This window comes from Alosa alosa, chromosome 8 (assembly GCF_017589495.1).
Source record: "Alosa alosa isolate M-15738 ecotype Scorff River chromosome 8, AALO_Geno_1.1, whole genome shotgun sequence".
Classification (NCBI taxonomy): Eukaryota; Metazoa; Chordata; class Actinopteri; order Clupeiformes; family Clupeidae; genus Alosa; species Alosa alosa.
The window spans coordinates 19,114,467-19,137,003 of record NC_063196.1 but is presented as its reverse complement, the minus strand read 5'-3'; the positions used below and the strand labels follow the sequence as shown (position 1 = coordinate 19,137,003).

General features: G+C 41.5%; 2 protein-coding genes across 6 annotated transcripts in view; one reads left to right on the top strand and one right to left on the bottom strand.

Annotated features, from left to right (window-relative positions):
- Window positions 1-11,762, bottom strand: part of mcm9 (minichromosome maintenance 9 homologous recombination repair factor) — a 21,796-nt gene extending 10,034 nt beyond the window's left edge. Inside the window, exons 1-6 of one of the 3 annotated variants that reach the window (XM_048251222.1) lie at window positions 11,672-11,762; window positions 8,899-9,216; window positions 2,743-3,059; window positions 1,670-1,751; window positions 568-768; window positions 1-32 (exon numbers count right to left, since the gene is read on the bottom strand). The exon at window positions 1-32 is cut by the window's left edge and continues 94 nt beyond it. In XM_048251222.1, the coding sequence (XP_048107179.1) occupies window positions 1-32; window positions 568-768; window positions 1,670-1,751; window positions 2,743-3,059; window positions 8,899-9,208 (942 nt within the window). In that variant the 5' untranslated portion in view covers window positions 9,209-9,216; window positions 11,672-11,762. Of the gene's footprint in view, window positions 33-567; window positions 769-1,669; window positions 1,752-2,742; window positions 3,060-8,898; window positions 9,217-10,474; window positions 10,542-10,733; window positions 10,808-11,671 lie in introns of those variants that run through there. The other 2 variants (XM_048251219.1, XM_048251220.1) reach the window with 2 other exon arrangements.
- Window positions 10,813-15,887, top strand: LOC125299783 (zinc finger protein 420-like). 3 transcript variants are annotated; one of them, XM_048251224.1, is made up of 5 exons: window positions 10,813-10,902; window positions 10,995-11,059; window positions 12,654-12,773; window positions 13,836-14,348; window positions 14,561-15,887. In XM_048251224.1, coding segments are annotated over exons 1-5 (1,725 nt in total). In that variant the 5' UTR covers window positions 10,813-10,900; the 3' UTR covers window positions 15,586-15,887. The 3 variants fall into 3 exon arrangements, with proteins under 3 accessions (XP_048107181.1, XP_048107182.1, XP_048107180.1); XM_048251225.1 differs by having other exon boundaries at window positions 10,882-10,902; window positions 12,602-12,773; XM_048251223.1 differs by lacking the exons at window positions 10,813-10,902; window positions 10,995-11,059 and adding an exon at window positions 11,820-11,888 and having other exon boundaries at window positions 12,602-12,773.
- The last annotated feature ends 6,650 nt before the right edge of the window (window positions 15,888-22,537 follow it).

The following is a 22,537-nucleotide window of genomic DNA, read 5'->3' as shown; positions in this document are numbered from 1 at the left end:
TGGGCATAGGCTCATCAGAATCTGGTTCCGGCCTTAAAAAGAAACAACAGACAAGAAAATAAATAAACAAAAACTGCAAGAGCGGAGCATTTTTCAAATCATCACCTAGAGTCAAGAACATTACACAAAGCTACTGAATACATTTAGAATCTGCATTTCATTTCAAACGAAGGAGAATTAAAATGGAAATGTTTTCCTTCAGCACAGAGTGCTATCCCGCAGTCTTGATAGCAGTTCAATGCATTTATCTCAGAACATTCCATTATGGGGGTGGGTGACTGGTGTGCAAAACTATTTCTATCAAAGCAGACACATAAAGTAATTCCCACATCTTCTGAGAAGTTCACTCCCAAGGAAGTTACACTTCCAACGTGTATTAACTTTAAAGTTAGAACGTTAAGAGGGCAAATGCAGCCCTAAATTCGTTTGTAATTTTATATCGGAGAACATACACAGACACAATACAGAGTGAAATCGAAAGAACGTGAGAGTGCATCAGTGATTTATTCATCCGTGAAGTACCGGTATATGGGGTTATGTTTGCGTGTCCTGCGTCCACTGTCCTACCTGCAATGGGGTCGTGCTTGTGTTTCTCCCAGAACTCCTCAAACTCCTTCTGGACGTCCTCCAGCACCACGGCCCCTGAGCTCTGCTCGTTGTTCACCTCGATGTGGTTGGCCTTCAGCACGACCTCCACCTCACACCGCGCGTCCTGGAAGAGGGGCTTCCAGCGCTGGCACACCACGCCGTACACCGTCACATCGTCGCCTGGGAGACACAAATGTCACCCTGTTATCACCCTGAAGACTGCCATCATGGTGACATCGTTGGAGAGACTAACATCATGGTACACCTGGTGAGTCTCGTTCAGTAATAAAAACATTTCCATGCGTCACTCCTGATTACACAGGCAATAGTTTGATTTTTGCCTACCAGTAGTCCTGTCTTAGAGAAAGTCCTTTAATAAGCAGCCTATGAACTCTCAAGGTATTGTCATGTTTTTTTCTTATGACAATACTAAATGACAAAGAACAAGTTGGGTTTGAATTCAGATTCGGATCTCTTTCAGATCTGAATTTTGTGTGAGAGATGGAGAATGTTCAGAAGTCCACTCAGTTAAATGCATGCCCAAGCTCCTTGTCATTACATAATGGCATAATTATATTCCCATCAGTGGCACTATGTTCTTCCAGTGGTCTTAACTGCTTGTTATAGTTCTGTTTCAAGTAGAGTACCATTTGTTCCGACATTAATTCTGACAGTTACCATAGTGATGTGCCAACTGCAGAGAAAAATAAATCCAATCATTTTAGAACATCCATGAATAGGATATGTTTAAATGTCAAAGTGACAAAGAACATTATGAATGACCTTACAAATGGTATTAACACAGTCAACCTGTCCCTACACCATGGTCCAAATCCAACCCACAGGTTTGAGAAGTCTCAGATTTTGTGCTGTCATTAATGACTGTATTCACACAGTGTCCCTGATGTCTGAAACAAAGCTCTGTAAGATGAGAGAAAACGATGCTTCTGTGATGTTACAGCCGGGGGGCAGGAGATTCACTGCCAAGTAGACTAAGGGAAAACATGAAACGAGACACGAACACATCACACATCACAAGGCGTTCGAAACGAGGAGGCGCGCGGAGCTGCCAGAGTGTGACCTGATTTACAGCTGTCCACCAAATCATCCTCCAGGACCACCAGCATGGACCGAGGGATACAGCCCACTGACAACTTCTGGACCTGGGAGAGGGGGGGGGAGAGAGAGAAGGGGGGGGGGGAGAGAGAAGGGGGAGTAGGAAGACAAAAACAAAGAAAGAGAAAAGGGTGTAGAGAACTAAGTTAGAGAAACTTTTAGTTTTCAAAGTTTTCCAATTTTAGGAAAGCCCTCGTCAAAGATATTGCAGTTTATTTCATCATGACTCACATTTATATTATACCTCGCCTCATTTTCTTCCCCTAAAGAAAACTTCGGGCTACTTTAATCTATAACAAAAAAAAAACTCCTCTCATAAAAATAACAACTTCACACTCCATTTCTCATAATCTTTCCCTTAAGATATTTCAGGGAATCATTCTGGGCTTTGGGAAATACAGTACTTATAGATTCATATTTCAAAATGTACAGACGAAACAACTAATGACTAATCCACAAAAATGACTGACTATGAAAACAAGCAACGATGATCATTAATAATAATCGTTAGTTGTAGCCCTACACTCCATCTCTACAAAATCTTTCCCTAAAGAGTAGCAGCTCCGGGTTAAGTGCCTTGCTCAAGGGCACAACGGTGGAAGCCGGGAATTGAACCCATAACTTTTCAGGCTACTGCATGCTAACGGAGTTCCTTAGCCACTACGCTACCGCCGTTATGCTCCCTACCTAGGCTGGGCGAACTCAGCCTGATCTGACGACGGTTTATTTTTCCGCTCTGCAGCTCAGGCTGGAAACCTGTACATCTCTTCCTCATGCTTCCGTACACTTTTGCGGGGGCCAATCACAAACTGGCTTATCCACCTGGCGCGCTATTGGCAGGTTTAAAACGATGACGACAGCGGGAGAGCCTGGAGCTCTGCGAACGTCACCCGGTTCGTTGGTCAGATTGGTGAATGACTATCCAACTGCTTACAGAGTCATTTGAACTATGCCAGAAAATACATAGCGGACTTTCCAGACTAATGTTCAATCTTAAAAGATGGAGCTTGGTCTGGTGAAAGCCAGACTACTCCCTACCTGCTCTTGGATCTTGATCTCCTGGTAGTCCCGGCAGGCGGCCGGCGTGGCCGAGTCGCCCTGCAGGCAGGTGAACCTGACGGAGGTGCAGCCCTCGGGGCTTGGGCAGCGCGTGGGGGGCGGCAGGGCGTAGTGCTGCTCGAAGTCGGCCTGTGCCGCGAACACGTGCCGGCACTTGGGGCACATGTAGTCGCGCTGGAACTCCAGGAGTTTGGGCGTGCCCGTGCGGATGACCGTGCCCGTCACACAGAGGAAGTGGCCCGCGTCGCGCGCCCGGGGGATATGGTCACGCGTCAACTCGGGACACACGGGCAGGCCTGGGAGAAATGGAAGAAGAGGAGGAGGAGAGAAGAGGAGGAGAGAGGAGGAGAGGAAGAGAGGAGGAGAGAAGAGGAGGAGATACAGTATGAGGAAAAGCGTGAGTGAGAGTTGGGAGGATGGAGGAATGGAGGGAGAGGAGGAGAGAAGAGGAGGAGATATTAAGAAAAGCACAAGTGAGAGATGGAGGAAGAGAGGAGGAGAGAAGAGGACGAGATATTTGGAAAAGCACAAGTGAGAGGTAGAGAGATAGCAAGGAAGAGGGAAAGCAGGAATACAGGGATGGAGATGATCAAGCTCATTTAATCAAGACTCAAAGAATAAAGACTCAAACTATCAGTGGATGAATTCAAAATGATCAGCAGCAGCAGTCTACTGTGCAGACTAGCCATAATTACTTTCCTAGTAGACTAATGAATAAATTCAAATTTATTCAATTATTTTCACTTTGAAAATGTCCAAAATGCTATGAATGCACCCACATGGCATAATTAAGATTCTCAATTCAGTCAAGCGCAAGTACTGTCCTACACCACTAGATGGTGCTGTTTCTTTATAATACCACTGGGCCAATGTGTGGCTTACACTTGCAATGACTTGCATAATACATCCTAGTTACCTCTCACATGTAGAACATGACAAAAGTACTCATCAACACTGGTGAACGCTTAAGACTCTGGACAGCACTTGCATCAGAAAATCCCATTTAAAGGATGAGCTGTGAAGACGTCCAACCTAAATCAGCCCCGAATGAAATTGGCTCAGCCATGACTGACTGTTTGAAAGTGGCAAGGAGACAAATGAGCCCACAACATCAATGACTAAGTTCTGCGGCACTGCTTGATGGCATGCAGCACGCTGACTGATCTTTTGTACACACCATATCATTGTGCTTGGAGACCCACTGGGACTGGTGTGTATGATAAGAAGTGAGTATGCGTGTGTGTGTGTGTGTGTGTGTGTGTGTGTGTGTGTGTGTGTGTGTGTATGTGTGTGTGTGTGTAATTAAAGGTGACACAGTTCTTCCCTCCCCCACACAGACAGCATAGCAAAAGCAGCATGAGCTTGTTGTCAGCGCAACAACATGCAATAGTGCAGCAGCCCACCAACATGGCAGCAGGAAGAGAACAGGAGCCTCAACTTCTCCTTCTCTCTCTCCTTCTCTCAGTACCCAGTCTCTCCTCTTTTCTCTCTCTCCCCTTCCCCCGGTTCCCCCAAGCTTTTCTCACAGGACATCTAAGGGAAATAACAACTCCTCCATTAATCAGGCCCTTCTTTGGAGATTGCTCTCATCACAGCAACAATTTCCTGCCATTTGCATTCATGAGCCTACTCTCTGCCTTATTTCATTCCCACCCTGGAGAAATAAGAGGGTGTGAGTGTGTGTGTGTGTGTGTGGGTGGGGGGGTTGATGGTTCTGGACTGAAAACAACTAGCGTGGAGGAAAACAGGCCAGCACACTACAAGACCATGGCCTGAGGAAGAGGATCATGTCCAGCGGTGACCTTACAGTAACTGTGGCCTTGCTGTCACCCATCGTCCCTCACTCTCACACTAGCACCCTCTCTCTATCCCTCTCATACACCACACACACACACACACACACACACACACCCGTCGTCCCTCACTCTCACACTAGCACCCTCTCACACACACACACACACACACACACACACACACACACACAGCACTGCAATCTCTGTCACAGCAGTGCCTCATGCAATTTTTCAAGAGGCCTCCAACATCTGTGCCCTGCTCACCAGCAGTGCAGCCTGGCCGTGCAAACCCAGTGTGATGACTATGGCTCCCCGGCACTCTCTTTCTCCCTCTCTGTCTTAATTCAATTCAATTCAAAGAGCTTTATTGACATGACAAAACTCTCTCCTCTGCCAATGTTAAGGACAGAAGTCACGCAGCCAAGGTCAGCCTGCTCGCCCCAGACATGCAGCGTTCTTGGAGACTGCTGCTATGATGACCACCCAGCTTTCAGGCTGAAAGGAGGCACGCTAATAGACACGAGGGTACAAAGGGACTGGACAGTGAGTGGATGTGACAGCAGAGTGGCCCATATCCAGTTAGTTAGTCAGTCAGTCAGTGACGTCATGCTGGGGGTAGACTGTGACCTGAAACTACTGACACACTAAGCACAAGTCCAGCACCTTTGGAATAAATAGGACGGATGGGACGATGCAGAACTGCCTTGGAACTTAAATGCAAAAGTCCATACTCATGTAATTATTGTTAACAACTTTCAGATGAAATGGCCAAAAGCTCAAATGAAACTATATACCGGGAAAGCTCTACTTACTTGAATTACTTAAAACATAATGGCAAAATATAGCACATGGGAAGCTGTTCTGTGACGCTGTTCTGTAGTGACACCAGGCAAAATAACTATGGGAAAATGCTCCATTGTCAGATCTTCATGAGACACAGGAAAGTGTTTTAAAGTGAAGAGGAAAAATGTTTCCTCATCAGGGAGAAAAGCCGGTGGAAGAGTGTGCGGCCTACTGAGACAGAGTGTGGGTACTAACCATGGGCGTAGATTTGCGTGGGGACCGAAGGACGTGTCCACACCAATATCAAATTACGACTGATATGTCCCCACCAATATTCAGGTTGAAATGTGTTGGGGGGGGGTGCTCACATGCGCTACACAAAGACTTAAATCATTTCTCACTTCAGTGCTGCGGATCATCTCGTACAGATCTTGTAATGTGCAGTAGCCTATAAGGGTATCGCGCTGATTTGAAGTTACCTATAATAACTACCAGTGAGCCGCAGTCTCCTGCGCAGCATTGCGTAGCGCTTCAGCTTCACTTCGGCATATGAAGTGCGTCCAAATTCACCCATTCTTCTCTGTTGAACTCCTCGACAAGTAGGCTATTCATCACACATGTGTCACACGAAAGAGCATTTTCTCAGCTTTTAAACGGTGCTAGCTAGGCACTATTTGCTGTGATAAACAGTTTGCGAGAAAAATAAGAGATGTAATAATCATTCTCTGCGCCCATCTCCACATCTATTCGTCTTGGTGGAATACACACTCTTCACGCAACACATGACAAACCATATATCAGAATAAACAGCAGACCTTACCGAACACAAAGTTGTAATGCCTTCCCGTGTAAAGTTAGCTGTTCTAGAGTAATCCGGTTTTGAAATAAATTGTAGCAAAATTCAACATGGTCTTTCGGCTTTAAACATTTCTTAAAACTGAACTGTGCTTACATCGCCTAGATATCTGTAAATATTAGAATCAGAGAATATACATGCAGCTCACGGTTAAGAGTTTGTCAATGTAGCCTTAATGATTTCTTTTCACAAAATGCTAAGCATGCATGTATTTAAATTTCTTAAAACTGAGCTGGGCTTAAATGGGTCAATGCATGATTTCATAATAGACCAAATAGAAAATAAATGTTAAATGTTAAATATAGCCTACATATCTGTACATATTAAAATCAGATTATGTAGGCTACACAGTATAGTTAGATCAAGTTGGACAGTAGCACATTTTAATCATTTTATATATCTATAGTGGCTGGTGAAAGAGTTGAGTGGCTTTTTTTTCGGGGGGGGGCAGTGGGTAGTGTCCCCACAAAAGCTCAGACCAAACCTACGCCCTTGGTACTAACTCTGCATGGGATAGATAGATAGATAGATAGATAGATGATCTGATATGATAACCCATGCAGAGTTAGTACCCACAAGAGCACTGAGCAACACTCCTCAAAGTTTAAACAAACATTCTCAACTTGAGGCAGTTGCTATAGCAACCGTGCCTTGCAATCACCATGGGGTTACCATGACGTTTCATGTAAAACAGGCATCAGGAGGCTTCCAGACAGAATCAGGTTAGGCTCTCTGAGCGTATGCAGAGTTGCCTGTGAACAGTTGGTCCCCATCTAGCCTATTTGTCTGCCACTAATGCCCCTTGAAACATGCCCTCGTGACAAAAACAGGCCACTGAAGGTCACACCTCCTCCTCCTGACCTTGATTTTATGGTTGCAAGAGGGGGAAAAAACAGAGGCTTGTTTACAGACACAAGTATTTCACCACTGCAGATCAGTTTTAGATCAGCTTGACAGAGTTTCTCATATAATGACTTTATGCTGGTGGTCCTTAGCCAAGTCTAGTGTCTCCTCGCTTCCTAATGTGTTCCCGGGTTCATCTCAGCAGCCGTTTCCAGCTGCCTACTGGCTGTCTTCAAGCCATTAACACCGATCTCTCTGGACGCCAGCGTGCATGAATCTAATTTAAGCAGATGACTCTAATGATCTGGGCTCAGCCACGCGCCTCAGTGCCACCCTGCCCCCCCCTCTCCCCCCATTCCTGCTGCCTGTTGATATGATGAGACAAAGACACGACGGTGTTCATTCACCACGAGAGTCGCATCATCTTTCTTTAACGACCCGAGATCGGCCCCTCTACCACACACACACACACACACACACACACACACACACACACACACACACACACACACACACACACACACACACACACACACACTGTCGCCCAACACACACCGTCGTCCTGGTGGGCCGACGCAGCCTTCTTGTCGGGCTCTAATTGCCGCTTGCGTGGGCAGGAGAGGAAAAGACGGGCGCGCACACACACACACACCCACCACCTCATTGCACATTAGCAACAGCGGTTCTGAGGGCTGCAGTGCACAGTGAAAAAGTCTCACATCGGGCCTCGCTGAGTCTAATAGCTGTTAGGGTGACGCACGGCGAGGAACTCAGAGTCTGAGAGGAAGCCATCAACAGTACTTACTCAAACCTCCGAGATGCCAACATAGGCAGGGGAGAAAAGAATGAATTAATTCTGCAACATTATGAATTTGTGAATTTCCCTCTCTAAAGATTAGTGTCTCCATGGTGTAATTAAGCAAACACTCTTATGAAACAGGTTTCTGAAAGAGTGATTAAATGTGGCTTCTGTTAGACAACCTGCTCTCAGTATTCATATTCCAGTCCATACAAAATGCTTTGTCTTTCAATCTAAACAAACAAATACAGAAAGCCTAAATACCAGTCATACAGAATGTTTATGCGCAGGGTTTAAAATCAAATTCAGTCATTTCTTTAGCATACAGCTTAGTTATAATATAACAGAGTCTAGATCTGGCCCACAGGTACTATATGTGCCTATGTATGGAACCCAATAAAACAATACTTATAACTATGAAGATACTGGTTATGTGCATATCTACGTATGTATACTGGTTAAGCTTTTAACAATGCAGAATTTTGCTCAATGGGCCCTAAGTGCAAAGTCTGTCAACAAGCAATAGCGGTCATTTTGCATGTGGATGCATTGAGCAGACTCAACATTTGTGATTAAGGTCTGATTTTGCCTAGTCATTAAATTAGCTAAAGTTAAGACTTTCTCACCCATCATTTAAAAATTTGAGCCCAATGTGTTATTTTGATCTTAAAAATTCATTCATATTCAAAACAGACCACAACTGGCTGAACTTGTAAGAGCCACATTGGGGCATTTTTTGTGAACAGCTATTTCAATGGCTGATATGCTTGAGAAAGTATGCCTATCTAATTTATTAAATCGTACTGTCACTGGGAAGCACTGTCAGAACTGTTTTGAGTAAGTAGAAAATGCAGGTTTAGTAATAGGCTAATAATTTGCACTTTGCTTTTCAGAACTACGTGATCTCAAATGTCAAAAAGTCAACAAGGAAGAAAGCTGTCAAGATTTTGCCAAAACAGTGATGGAAGTAAAACCTCCATATTATGGCTGTACACATTGTGGCCAGATACGGTATATATACCATACCTGTACAACACCTCTGCCTGGGTAGCCTTTCTCACCTGAGATGCGTGCATGCAGGTTAGGTTTGACCCCCAGGGCTCCCTGTAGGGACGGGCAGGAGCTGCCGATGGTCTCAGCAGCCTTCTGTAGGGCGATGTCAAACACGGGAATCACCAGGTTTGGAAGAGCATTGAAGTACTCCCCGACCTCCATATTGGCCTCAAACAGGGTCATGGCGTTGATGACCACAGGGTAGTGGGCCTCTTCTCCATCCTGCAGAATCTGAAGGATGTCATTCCGGTGGTGCTCCAGGACATGTGCCTCGAACACCTGCCCAATCAAGGCTGCCTGGTCCTGTGAGAGCAGCATGTTCTCACCTGAAAGGATGAGTTGTGGGAAAGTGTGTAGGTGGTTTTCAAAATAAAATATTTTAATCCATGCTGTTATGATTTTATTTTATGTAGTTGGTATAAAATGCCAGTTGATGTCAGAGCAGATAGGACCCACATTTTATGTTAATTGTTTATGTTGTCCCATGAATTATCCACAAATAATAACACATGACATGTATAGTTTATGAACGAGTACTAGTGTGAGTACTTCAGTAGGCTACTATGTCCTATATCTACTTTGTTCACTTTCTACTCGTCCAGGGGCCTGGAGGCACACAGAGCATACGTTCAACTGGAGCTGGCACTCCTCCAATGTGTTCAAGCATATAATACCACAAGAAGACACACCAACTCACTGTGGAGAGTAAACCATGTTCACTTCTCAGATGTATACATAAACACTAGGTCAAATTCAAGACTCTTCCTCAGTGGTTCCATGTTGGTGGAATGAGTTGCCCAGTGCTCTCCGTTCCTGTGATAGTTTTGGGTCATTTAAGAGGGGTCTAAAGGCATATCTGTTCAACATGCACTTAGTTCATTAATTCTTATGCATTATGGTTTGTATAATATTGTTTTATTTCCATTAGGCTGTTGATTAATTTGACATTGTTGTTTATTGATATTTTCCTTAATGTAGTCTTATCATGTTATTGTTTTTATATCATTGATTGAATGGACATTATTATTGCCCCCCATTTTCATTGTTTATTTCATTAGGCTATTGATTGAATTGACATTGTTGTTTATTATTGCTATTCTCCTTATTGTAGTCTGACCAACATTTTCATTTGTTCCCTGTTAAATTTAAGTATTATATTTGTATTCATTTATATTGGTTTTGTATTTGTATGTCGCTTTGGACAAAAGCGTATCCATAACCATAACCTTGTACTGAAGTCACATTCGTGATAGTGCGTGGCACAACTAGAACAGAAACCTTGGCCACTCAACTTCAACTAAGTTTGCTTGACATTTTGGACATTGGATTGTATACCGTAGCGTAGCAGAATTGTACTGACTGTATTTTGCAAAACATACGCAACACGGCTCTGCTTATTGCAGCTAACGTTAACTTAGCGTAAACATTTGTTGACAGTAAGTAACGTTAACTGAAAGTATGGAGGGAGGAGGACAACTAATAAACAGTTTTCGGATTGTTGTCTGATGGCTTTGACATAAGACGTTGCTTTTTACACACATATTTACCTACATAAAGTAATTAAAACAAATAGTTAAATTATACCTGGATGCGTTTATCGAGATCTTCGTCGTCATGTCACAACCGAGTAGTTGCAGTCACTGCCATTTTTACATTTGGCGCTGGATTTTACCATACGGTACTGTAGAGGAGTAGCTTATAATAATCACAGCAGTGGATTCATATAACCTCGTATTATTCTTGCAGTGTCGTGGCGATGCATATATTTAAGTATATGTTAATAAGGTTTGTTGTTTTTATTATTCTGATTATTCAACACTGTCAAGACCATTTGCTTCCTCACATTGAGTATAGACCCTCCGCGTTTTGTCAAAATGGTACATTCCAGGAAACATACTCTTTAGCAGAGCCAGCCAGAGTGGCCAGCCCAGAAGAACACGAAAGAGTTCTGAAGAGATGTGCATGCGTTTAACCCAGTTTATGGTTTCACCATTAAGTGGATAGGTTGTCATGTGAGATATTTTATTGTGAACCCGTCAGATTTTCATTATAAAGACAATGTTTCGCTCGCTATTTTTAGTAATTGTGCTGCTTGTCATTACAGGCAGTTTTGCAAATTGACCAATGAAGACAAAACTTACATCCGAGGACTGGCTTTGAAGAACACAGGTTATTCATTGTTAATTTGGTAGACTTTTCTAGACTAGCTAAAGATGAAGCAGCTGCTTTGAAGCTTTTTATGTCACATGGATGCAGGCTGCAGGATGCAACAGCCTTGATTTTTACATTGATTACAATTCTCTTCTTATTGAGTAGCCTAGAATATAGAAAATTACCTTAAAGTTTGATTTAAAAAAAAAATTGCAGTGTAGATAAATAGATAGATGTTTCTTTATTGGTTTTAGTCATCTTCCAGAGAGCACCTCAAGTAGCCTACTGATGTACTTTTATGTGTTTACACAGGTTAATTAGGCCTCAAAACATTGATATGGTTGAAAAAGCAAGCCTACACTGACAGAGAAGGCCACCAGTGTTGTGCCAGTCCACAGCTTTTCTGAACTAGTTCAAGTTCAGTTCATACATGCTCAAAGTGAACAGTTCACGTTCAAAGTTCACAATTTTAATTCTGAACTAGTTCAAAGTTCAGTTCATTTGACTTTTTTCGTGAGATATTTGAAATAAATACTTTTTTTCATACTACGAGCTAGAAATCACTATACGTTCTTTGAAGCTGCTCATTGTAGACATTTGCTCATGACACTGCAATTATGGGTTTCTTACCAGGGGATGAAACTTGCAGCAGTACAGACAAGGTAGACCAGTCTCCGTGCCATCACTTCCACTAGCCATTTTTTTTTTAATTGCAGCGCTTTCTCTCACTCTCCTAATTGGTCTGTCTCTCTCTCTCTCGCTTCTAATCTCCAGCCCTCCGCGCTCTCGTCGTTACCTGCTACGCGGCGTTGCTATGCCTACTCCGCTCTGCTGCAATTCATCACGGGTAACGTTGTGCGGAAGCCAGTATGCTATTCAACCAAAGATTGTTAAGGCGGAATCTTTGATTCAACTATTCTCAGCCGGACACTACGTTGCCCGCAATGCATTGCGCACACAATGTCAAAAACATTTCTGTCTGGTGATACATGATTTAAGCGGCACCAGCGAGAATACAGGAGGGAGGAACTTTCTCTCGTTGCGTTTCAAAAGAGAAAACAGATGTCACTCAGTTTTCAATGGAAAACAAATTCCAACGTTCATTTACAGTGATGTCTGCCGTTCATGACACATAATGTGAACTAATTCACGTTCAAGTTCTTTATTAAAAAATGTGTTGCGTTCAGTTCAACGTTCACGAAAAAATGAGCGTGTTCAATGAGCGCGTTCTTTTGAACTCGTTCACGCACAACACTGAAGGCCACGTAGTTCATCAGACATGCAACAGGAATCACACAAATACACTCACTCACTCACACACACACACACACACACACACAACTGTTTAATTGTCTGTATCCTCTGCTGCCTTGTGGTAACACCAACCCAGAATGTAAAGATATGTTGCTTATAAAAACATCCTTCATAAAAGGCTAAAATTGTTACATACTTTTTTTTTAACCTGCATTGGATCTTGTCTGTGAAATGAATTAATGTAAATTTGCAGTTGAAAAATTCAACAGAATTTGCATCTCTCTCATGGGTGTTTTTTCGGGACAGGAGGAAAAAGTAAGCATCCCTCCTGTCTTCAACTCTGTCTGCTCCTCTTCAGACCCTCTGTCCCTGCCTCAGTTAAGGAGGGTATCAGTGGCACTGACGGACAGCTCCAGGACACAAGGACAGCGAGAGATGGATGAAGAGGACAGCAGAGCAGGAGGACAGCCTGAGACACGTAAGAGATCAGATCACTCTCACACTCTCTCTCTCTCTCCCTCATACACACACACACACACAAACACACACACACACACAGAGGCATATCAAGCCAACACCAGGCCCCAATGCAGGATTGTCAGCAGGCCCCTCAGCCCATCTCACTAATCAGGATGCGTAGGGACGTAATGAACAGTGTAAATAGGCTATCCTACCTATTTTAATAACCAGCAACAGCCAAACAGTTGAGAACGGACATTACATGCCACAGGCTATTCTATACATTATCACTGCTGCTTCTCTTTGTGTTTGTATTTGGACTCATTACTCACCATTTAACTTGTGTTCAACATTGGTTCTGTTTACTGTTTTTGCATGCACAATGCATCTTTTTAATTACAATCTCCCCAAATCCCTAATTTCTATTTTTTATATTAAACCAAAATACATAAAGATAATCCCCCCAAATTAATTATATATACTATAATATGTTGTCATCATTTAATTGTCCATGCACCTACAGTATGTGTTTTTTTCTTCTTTTCTCTGTTATATAACCTTGTCTATGTACCTTGTCTGTTTGTACCTATGTAACAAAACTGTAAAGCGTCTTTGAGTGGTTAGGAAAGCGCTGTTTTATCTTATTGTTATGTATTTGTCAATGACATCCACACAGACACCCCAACCCAGTGGAGTCACAATAATCAGCTTATTAATAGAAACACACACACACACACTTACACCAACACACAGGGTTCTCTAACACATTGAGCCCAAAACTCAAAAGATATCTCAGCTGACATTAATTAAGCTCAGCTTCATGCCAGGCATTGGTTCCAGTTATTGATTGTGTTGAATATGAGGACCAGGATACCGAAGCGCTGGAAAAAAACACATTTTTTTGTATTCCCATTGTGTGTATCTGTGTGTGTCTGTTATTAAGAGATGGATGAAGTGTTTTTCGTTTCATACAGAAACTCGACAGGTAATGTGGTGTAAGAAAATTGCTGATATAAAACGGGACAATTGTTGACATTTATGTAAGAATTATTGGTGATATGTGTTCTTTTGGATGCAACAGGAAATGGATCATCTCCTTCATCCTCGGGATTATCAGCATCCACCTCCATCTCATGCATAGAGAAGACCAAGAAGTACTTATGTTCTCTGTGCGATAAAAGCTTCCACTTACGGTCTCAGTTTATGCTGCATCACTGTGCTCCCGTAGCAAAGAAGCAACACTCCTGCACTCAGTGTGGCAAGGGTTTCTTTGATGTGCGAAAACTCAAGTCACACCAGCACATTCACAGAGGAGAGAAGCAACACCACTGCACTCAGTGTGGCAAGGGTTTCACTAGCGCAGGACATCTTAAGAGACACCAGCGCATTCACACGGGAGAAACACCACACATTTGTGGTCTGTGTGGCAAGGGTTTTACGAGACAGGATCGTCTCAAACGACACCAGCACATTCACTCTGAGGAAAGGACATACCATTGCAGTCACTGTGGCAAGAGTTTCACTCGAGGGGAACGTCTAAAAGAGCATCAGTGTATTCATACTGGATTGAGGTCATACCGCTGGGCTCCATTTGGTAAGTTTCACCTAAGAGAATGATCTTGAGTTATGTCAGTGCACTCATATAGAAGAAGGTAGCACTTCATTCAAGATCGTACACATTTTACTAGGGCATACGATGCATTGCAGTGTAGTCAGAGTTAGAATTAAGAGCATCATCTCAAACAACACTATTTCATGTCTGCCTTTTCTTATACCCATTTTGTTTTCCCTGTTTATATGAAACAGGAAAAGGACCATCTCCTTTTTTGGGGTTTCCAGCATCCACCTCTATCTCACACAGAGAGAAATACAAAAGATACTCCTGTTTTCTGTGTGGCAAAGGCTTCCACTTATGGTCTCGGTTCCAGCTGCATCGCTATGCTCACATGGTAAAGAAACAATACCCCTGCTTCAAATGTGGCGAGAATTTCCTTGTTGTGGGTGAACTCAGATCACACCAGCGCGTCCACATGGGTGGGAGACCACACCACTGCACTCAATGTGGGAAGGGATTCTCTAGCAAGGGCGGGCTCAACATACACCAGCGCACTCACACAGGAGAAAGGCGTCACCTATGTGCTCAGTGTGGTAAGACATTCACCAGAAAGCATCACCTTGAAACACATCAGCAAAGGCATACAGGAGAAAGGCCATATGACTGCATTACGTGCGGTATGAGTTTCTTCAAACAGGATATTCTCAAACGACATCAACGCACTCACACAGGCGAGAAACCATACCATTGTACTCAGTGTAGCAAGAGTTTTGCTGATGGGAGTAGTCTCAAACAACACCAGCGCGTGCACACAGGAGAGAGGCCACACCACTGCATCATATGTGGCAAGAGTTTCACTAGAAGTCATCATCTCAAGCGACACTACCATGTTCACACAGGAAAGAAGCCATACCTTTGCACTGTGTGTGGCAAAAGTTATGCTAAAGGAAGTAGTCTCAAAAGTCACCAACACATGCACACGAGAGAGAGGCTGTACCATTGCTCTCAGTGTGAAGAGAGTTTCACTGTAATGTCTAAACTCAATGAACACCAGTGCATTCATACAGGAGGGAAGCCATATAACTGCACTCTGTGTGGAAAAGGTTTCACCCGTCAAAGTGATGTTAATAGACACCAGCGTGCTCACACAGGAGAAAGGCCATATATTTGCGCACAGTGTGCCAAGAGTTTCACCAGAAAGGATCATCTCAAGAAGCATCGGTGCAATCATGCAGGGGAAAGGCCACAGCACTGCGCTGAGTTGGTCCAGTTTTAATTGAGGGCATCATCTTCAACAACACTGGTGCAGTCACTCACTGTTTCGAGTCTAATCCAGTGCAAGTTTGACCACTCTGGTCGTGATCCCTTGTAGATCTGGCAACAGTTTGGCCATGATTCAGTACCATTCTGGTCCAGACCTAAAGAGAATGGTGTGTTGTGAGGGTCACTTTAAACCATTCATGTTTTGCTGGGGAGTCATTGTAAGTCATTCATGTTTTGCTGGGGAGTCATTGCAAACCATTCCTGTTTTTCCATACCTCTTTCAATAGTAAATTATTTTGTTTCTCCCCTGTTGTAGTGTCATGTAAGTTTGTCCATAATTAGATTGTGTACATACATACTATATATATATATATAGGCATGTATGTTAATGCTAATGTGTGTATCCCAGTCTCTGAACTTAGATCTGTGGCCTTGGCCTATTTATTCAGCACTGATACCCAGCCACACATGGAACTTATTTATTCAGCATCAGAATATTGGGACACACAAATACACTAGGAGCTTATATTTTACATGGAACACACACACACACACACAAAGATGGAATTAACCTATGTATCTGTAGCCAAAACAACAACAAAAAGTTGATGATGGAAAAAAGCACACAGCACAAATATGAGCACTTGTTGCCCAAGCTCACCATTCAGGGTGTCCGCAGGGTTGTAAAAAGTATTAAAAGGTAATAAATTAAATTAGCCAAATTTAAGGCCATTTAAAAGTATTAAAAAGTAATAAACGTCATCTGATGAGGTATTACATTTTCGAACCACTAACTATGAGGTTTTCCATTTGTGTTAAGTGCAGGCCTATCTCCTAAAATTGAGAGTAGGACCTGAGTGATATGTCAGTGTGCGTTCGCGGTAAAAACTTTTAGCGCCCCCTCAAACTCTATGCTCAAACTGGATATATGGCTGGCTTACTGCCAAACTTGTTACCAAATGTTCGCTACCATTGACAAAGTGATGGGAAAATGTCATTTTTCGGACATTTGGTTAGAGGACTCGAGATTCAAAGACTGGCTTAGGCTCGTTGGCAACAGCTAAGAGGCTTATTGCCACGTCTGTAAAAAGACAATAAATGTCACCTGGATGGAAGTGAATGCCGTCAGGTCACATATGGAGTCTATACTAGCCAGCAAACAAGAACGTGCGGGCTCATCGGCAACGTAGGGCTACTGTCTCTTCACATAAATATGCGTCATTGAAGCTATCAGTATGTCTACGCTACCAGCTGTCATTGTCATCCAAAAAAGTAATTATTTGCGCCATCGCGTTTTCAATGACACAGGCTGTAAGAGCAGCAGACATAGCCTAAACTAGGCCTACATACAGTATCACAATAACCCATTTTCAAATTAAAAGTCCCCATAAAGGCAGAAGGCCTTTTCATTCAAACAAATATATAATTAAATGAAAGGTGAAAAAACAAGAATATAACATGTAAACATATGCACATGTTATAAGGGGTTATTTGCAATGAGCTACCCCTGCCTGGACTACAGAATAGAGGTTAAATATAGGCCTGACAGTGTTGCTTTGTTTAGGCTATAAGATAAGGTTTAGGCTATAAGATTTAACATTTTCTACCCTCAGTAAATGTCATGTTAAGGTTAGTTTAACAGGTGTTACCTTTACATTATTCAAAGCTTGCTCAAGAGCTATAGGGTTACTCCCTTGATGTAGTATGTGATGAGATCAAAGCAAGGGCGTAGGTTTGGTCTCAATACCAATAGCAAGTGAAGAATCTCGATTTCGATACTATTGCGAACATTTTATTTGGATTGTGTGATTTGTGAGATCATTCACATCAGTGGCAATCATAGAATTTGATTGACCCTCCACACACACACACACACATAATAAGTGATGGTTGTCATATTTTGGAATTCATATAAACTTATATTGTTAATTATTTATAGTATTTTATGATCTGCATGATTACTAATAGCTAAACATATTTAGTCATTTGAATACATCATATTGATATTTAAATGATTAGGCTACACTTGTCTTTAATATCATCACATTTGTGGTGTGTCAATCTAATTGAGTGCCTGTCACTTTAAGAGGAACGTGAACGCAATTAGCTTTCAGTCTCATGGTTTTAGGCTAGTGAAAATTAGTTTTGCAAGTGCAAGGATATGTGGATTCAATTAATCATGTTTGCTATGTCATTAGATAAAATAAATGTTCAAAAAACTAACAAGTCAAAGAATTGTTTTCTGGGATGAGATCATAGAAGAGATAAGTGTCTCGCAATGTTCATTTCTATGAGTATGGAAATGCAACAGTTTATCTTTCATTTCTTTGCACAAATACATTAGCCTACATAAACAGAATATAGGAACAGGAAAATGTCTCGGATCCATTGTTATATTGCGACTGCAAGATTGGAGCCCAATTAGTTAGTGATGGTGCTGCGGGCACACCCTTAGCCTATTCAACATGAGCAACTTTGGTTGGGATTACAGAAGCTAGGTTTAGCTGTGACAATATCCTGGGTAATATCCTAACAGCTAATGCTATTTTACACAGTAAAACCCATTTGAAAGCCACCAGTTGCCCCTAGTTATTTTGCCTAGACTGAATAATGTCGTATTTTTGGGTGGCATAGTGATGACAAACCACCAGTGTATATGCTAAAGGGCAAAGGGAAAACAAACTCTGGCATTTTATGGGATGAATTGGCAGACAGTAACTTACCATTGTCCTTTGACTTTGTGCTTTACTCTCGTGCGTGTTGCTTGCATGTCAGATGGCAAATCATATGACGTTTCTTTTAGCCTAATCAAAGATGGTTGATTCAAACCATAGGCCATTTCCTGTCCCTTGTGCAAATAAAAACGCCCCGCACATTTATGTTCTCTTTTTAACACTGAGGTCTATGGCAGAATCCAAGAATTTCCCAGAATTTGTCAAAGCCTTATTTTTCTGAGCAATGGATGCACATTTCGACCGGTATCATGATCTCCAAACCCTCCTCCCTATTTCAGTAAAACGGATAGTATGACCCTCCAGTCGGGAGAAAAACAACATTAATGAAGGTGTACACCAAGTTTATTTTGTAAGGTGTTCAAACCAGAGCCCGTCTCTGACAGAGCCCGCCTCTGACTGTTCAAACTCCACTTTGCCCCTCGGGAATAGAGCCCGTCTCATGAACTAGACATGAACTAGGACGACCCATCTTGCTACGCATTCATTATCTTTGGCCTAATGTTGTGCTGGCTGTCGGAATGATCAGCAGCACAAATGAGTTCGCTAAAATATTGGTGGGGACAACAAAACGCCCATGGATCAAAGTCCCAATAGACTTGCTTACAATTAGTTGAATATAACAACCTGTGTAGGTTTTTATAGGCTGTATTGTAATATGCTATCAATATATTATAGAATATATTTTAAGTCAATTTGTCAATTAGTTTCCACAAAATTCCCCAGAAGTCACCATTTAAGGGGTTATTTTTCAAAATGTGGGTCACAGGGAGCATGCAGGCGCAAAAGTATTTTATCACATGGGGCCCACATTCTCCAGCAGCACCCAATTAATAATTAGTATTTTTGTAAAATGTGACCACCTATTTTTGAATGTGATACCTTGACTGGCAAATTATATAAGACAGCAAGGGTGTGTGTGTGTGTGTGTGTGTACTGCGTATGGTCGTGGGCCTTTTTGGAAGAAAGTCCAGTAAACCTTTTCTGATTTTCATTTGTCATTTTGTCTTGATTGAGAGAGAATGATAGTGAAAGAAAGAGTGTAGTGCTGGAGAAGTGGTGTGTGCTCTTCCTACACATAACAATGAAATAACTTTTTATCTTGGGTTAGGATTAAATAACAAATAATTGTGTATAGGCCAGTGTTTTTATTGAAGCAAAAAAGGAACAAAGTATCCAGTAACTGTAATAATAGATACTTGATTTGAATTGTAAGCGTTGCTACACTTTCTTACTCAGAAAGTTAAAGGGACACCAGACAAGCCTGATGCTTTTTCTCTATGAAACTCTCCCTCGCTCGGTCTGAAGCTCTTTTCCTTTTCTTTGCATCTTCCGTCAAGGGTCTTCGCCGGCTCTGCCATTATACACATGTTTGCAACAATCGCTAGCGTTTCGTTAGCCTGCCTCTGTGCTGTGGATGCAGGATGTAAACTGATCCTGCTTCGGTCGGCGGGTACGATACACTGAACTTGCAAGCGGGATATTCTTCCTACAGGCAGTAGGGGCGGGCGAGAGAGTCTTTATTCGCCCTGTAATGAGTCATTTAACCATATACCGACTTACGAAGATGAGTAATTAACACGAAAACGTTGCCTGGTGTCCCTTTAAGTAACAAAATGAAAGTAATCCGTTACTTTATAATTAGTTACCCCCAACACTGAATTTCGAAAGGTTGCCACTAGGGCTGGGCGATAATACGATAGCGATATGTATCGCAATAGACATGTAATCGATATCAATAAAAAATGCGTTCGATGGAACATTCGATAATTAAAATCAACATACACCTCCCGCCTTACGTCGTCCATAAATAAATAGGCTAAATATATCTTGCATTGTAGCTAGTATGTGCAACTCTACCAGAGTAGACGATAGAAAATCGTGCAAGACGACTGAATTGCTATTAAATCCGGTTAGCATCATTAGCACGCTGCACGAATTTGTTCAAAACTGTTGCATTCAAATTGACAGCTAAATTCTAATAAACTCAATCCCGATGCAAATGAAAAAGTATTTTCCAAGACTCAAACGGGCCTGTCCCAAGGAGAAAAAGTATTAATTTGAAACTTAAACACACATGGGGAAACTGAACAGTCTAACCCAGTGGTCCCCAAACTTTTTCTTCTGAGGGCCAGCTCACTATGCCTGGCACTAAGAGAGGGCCAGAGACTCAGAGTATATCAGTAACCATAAATAGCTTAGTGCTGTGAACAACAACAATCTACCTTAGTTGAATATTCCATTACATTTAATCATAGGCTACTGCAATTTAATACCATTGTTAGCTGTGTTTATATTGCCATCATGCCATGTAAAATGTAGCTCAAATGAAATGAAATGAAATGAATACTAATAAAAAGACTTTAGCATTCCCAAAAGTATTAGCAGGGAGTCCCAAAAGTATATCTTATTTAAAATGAACTCTGAACTCTGTGTATTTGCATACACAGCTCAAGTTGTGAACAAGCAATATCCTACAAATAATTTAAAGTTCTCAAACTATGAGAGTTTTATGAAGTGCTGGCAAAAACATCTGGAATGACCACCATTCTAACTTCACTCACCTGAACTTTGTGAATTGTGAATTTGGATGGACAAAAAGAGTATTACACGTGTACTGTTAAGACCCGCCATAGAGAATGAATGGGGGAAATTACGGATGTTAAAGTTTGACGATGTCGTACTCCCCTGCGGGCCAGATGCTATATACCACGGACATGTTTTGGGGGGCCACCAGACTTACTATGATAAACTAGCAAATTACTTTGTTTACAATATCTCCAGGCTTCAACCAGTGCACTCATTCAGACTTATGTGCACAATTATTTATTTGAGTGTTTTTCATGATTGTGTTGCTATTTCTTTTCCCTGTTTGCTTTGATTGATAACTGAGGTGATTCAAATCAGAGGAAGGTTAAGTTTAAAATAAAAGTGTTTAAATTTAACTTTTTTTCCCTTCTGGTCCTTATCTAAAATAGATAAAATTAAAAAAAAAAAAATCAATAATTATCGATATCGACTGATATGAAATACTTATATCGTGATACAGTTTTCAGCCATATCGGCCAGCCCTAGTTGCCACTAGTTGCAGCTCGAAGTCGTGTTGGTATTAAAAAATATTGTGAAGGTATTAAAAAAGGTATTAAAAGGTATTAAATTCAACTTAAGAATTTCTGTATATACCCTGATGCTATTCTCCCATAGAAAAAATTGCAAAGAGTCTTGTCCATAATATACTAGAAAGTGGTGACACGTCCTCAGGGGTCTACTGCATTGGTTCTCAAAGTGGGGTCCGGGGACCCACAGGGGTCTGCAGCGCATTGTCAGGGGGTCCCTGACAAAGTTTGCTACAAAATATGAAATTGTCTTAAATGGCGAAAAATGCTACAGTATCAGTATTTGCCTAATTGATCTGCTGATGCGTTACATCAATACGTCAAAACTAGGGCTGTCAATCGATAAAAAAAAAATCAAATTAATTACATACTCTGTGATTAATTAATCTAAATTAATCGCATATATAATTTTTGCTGTGAAAGTATTTTAAATATTTAAATTCAAATGAATCATTGCATAATCAGCATTAGTGACATTAAAGTTCAAAAACTATTTTATTATTATTTTCACTGTTCAAATAATTGCCATAATAATCTGTGATATGACCTAATATGCTGAGGAAATAAATTCAAAAGTGCTTCGGAAAGAAGTTTTTTTTTTTTACATACAAGGCATTTCAGGCCACAGATATAATCAGATATCTTAGGGGACACAATGAAAATAAATTAACACTCCCCTCAATGTCAACACTTATTTCTTTGCATTGATGTGCGACTATTGAGAACACCATCAGGCCGTTTTTTAAAAGTAAATGTTCCAATCAATGATCCAGGCAGCATGTTTTCTTCTCATTTCTACTTCATTTTACAGTCAAATCTTTACTGACTAGAACGGCTCGGGGTCAAAGGTCATACAGAATCGATTAATCTGCACTGATTTTTTGAATCAGTTATTTTTTCTCAAATTAATTAATCAAAATTAATCAGTTATTTTGACAGCCCTAGTCAAAACACTTTACTATTAATTAACCGCTAACAAAATGAAAGTTATGTGAAGCAAATACTATGTGCTCAACACAATAGGCCTACATTTGACAAAGAAACAACAATCCTTTAAAAAAATCCTACATACTGTCAAAGTTTGCTAACATGACTATTGTGGTATTAGCACTCTATG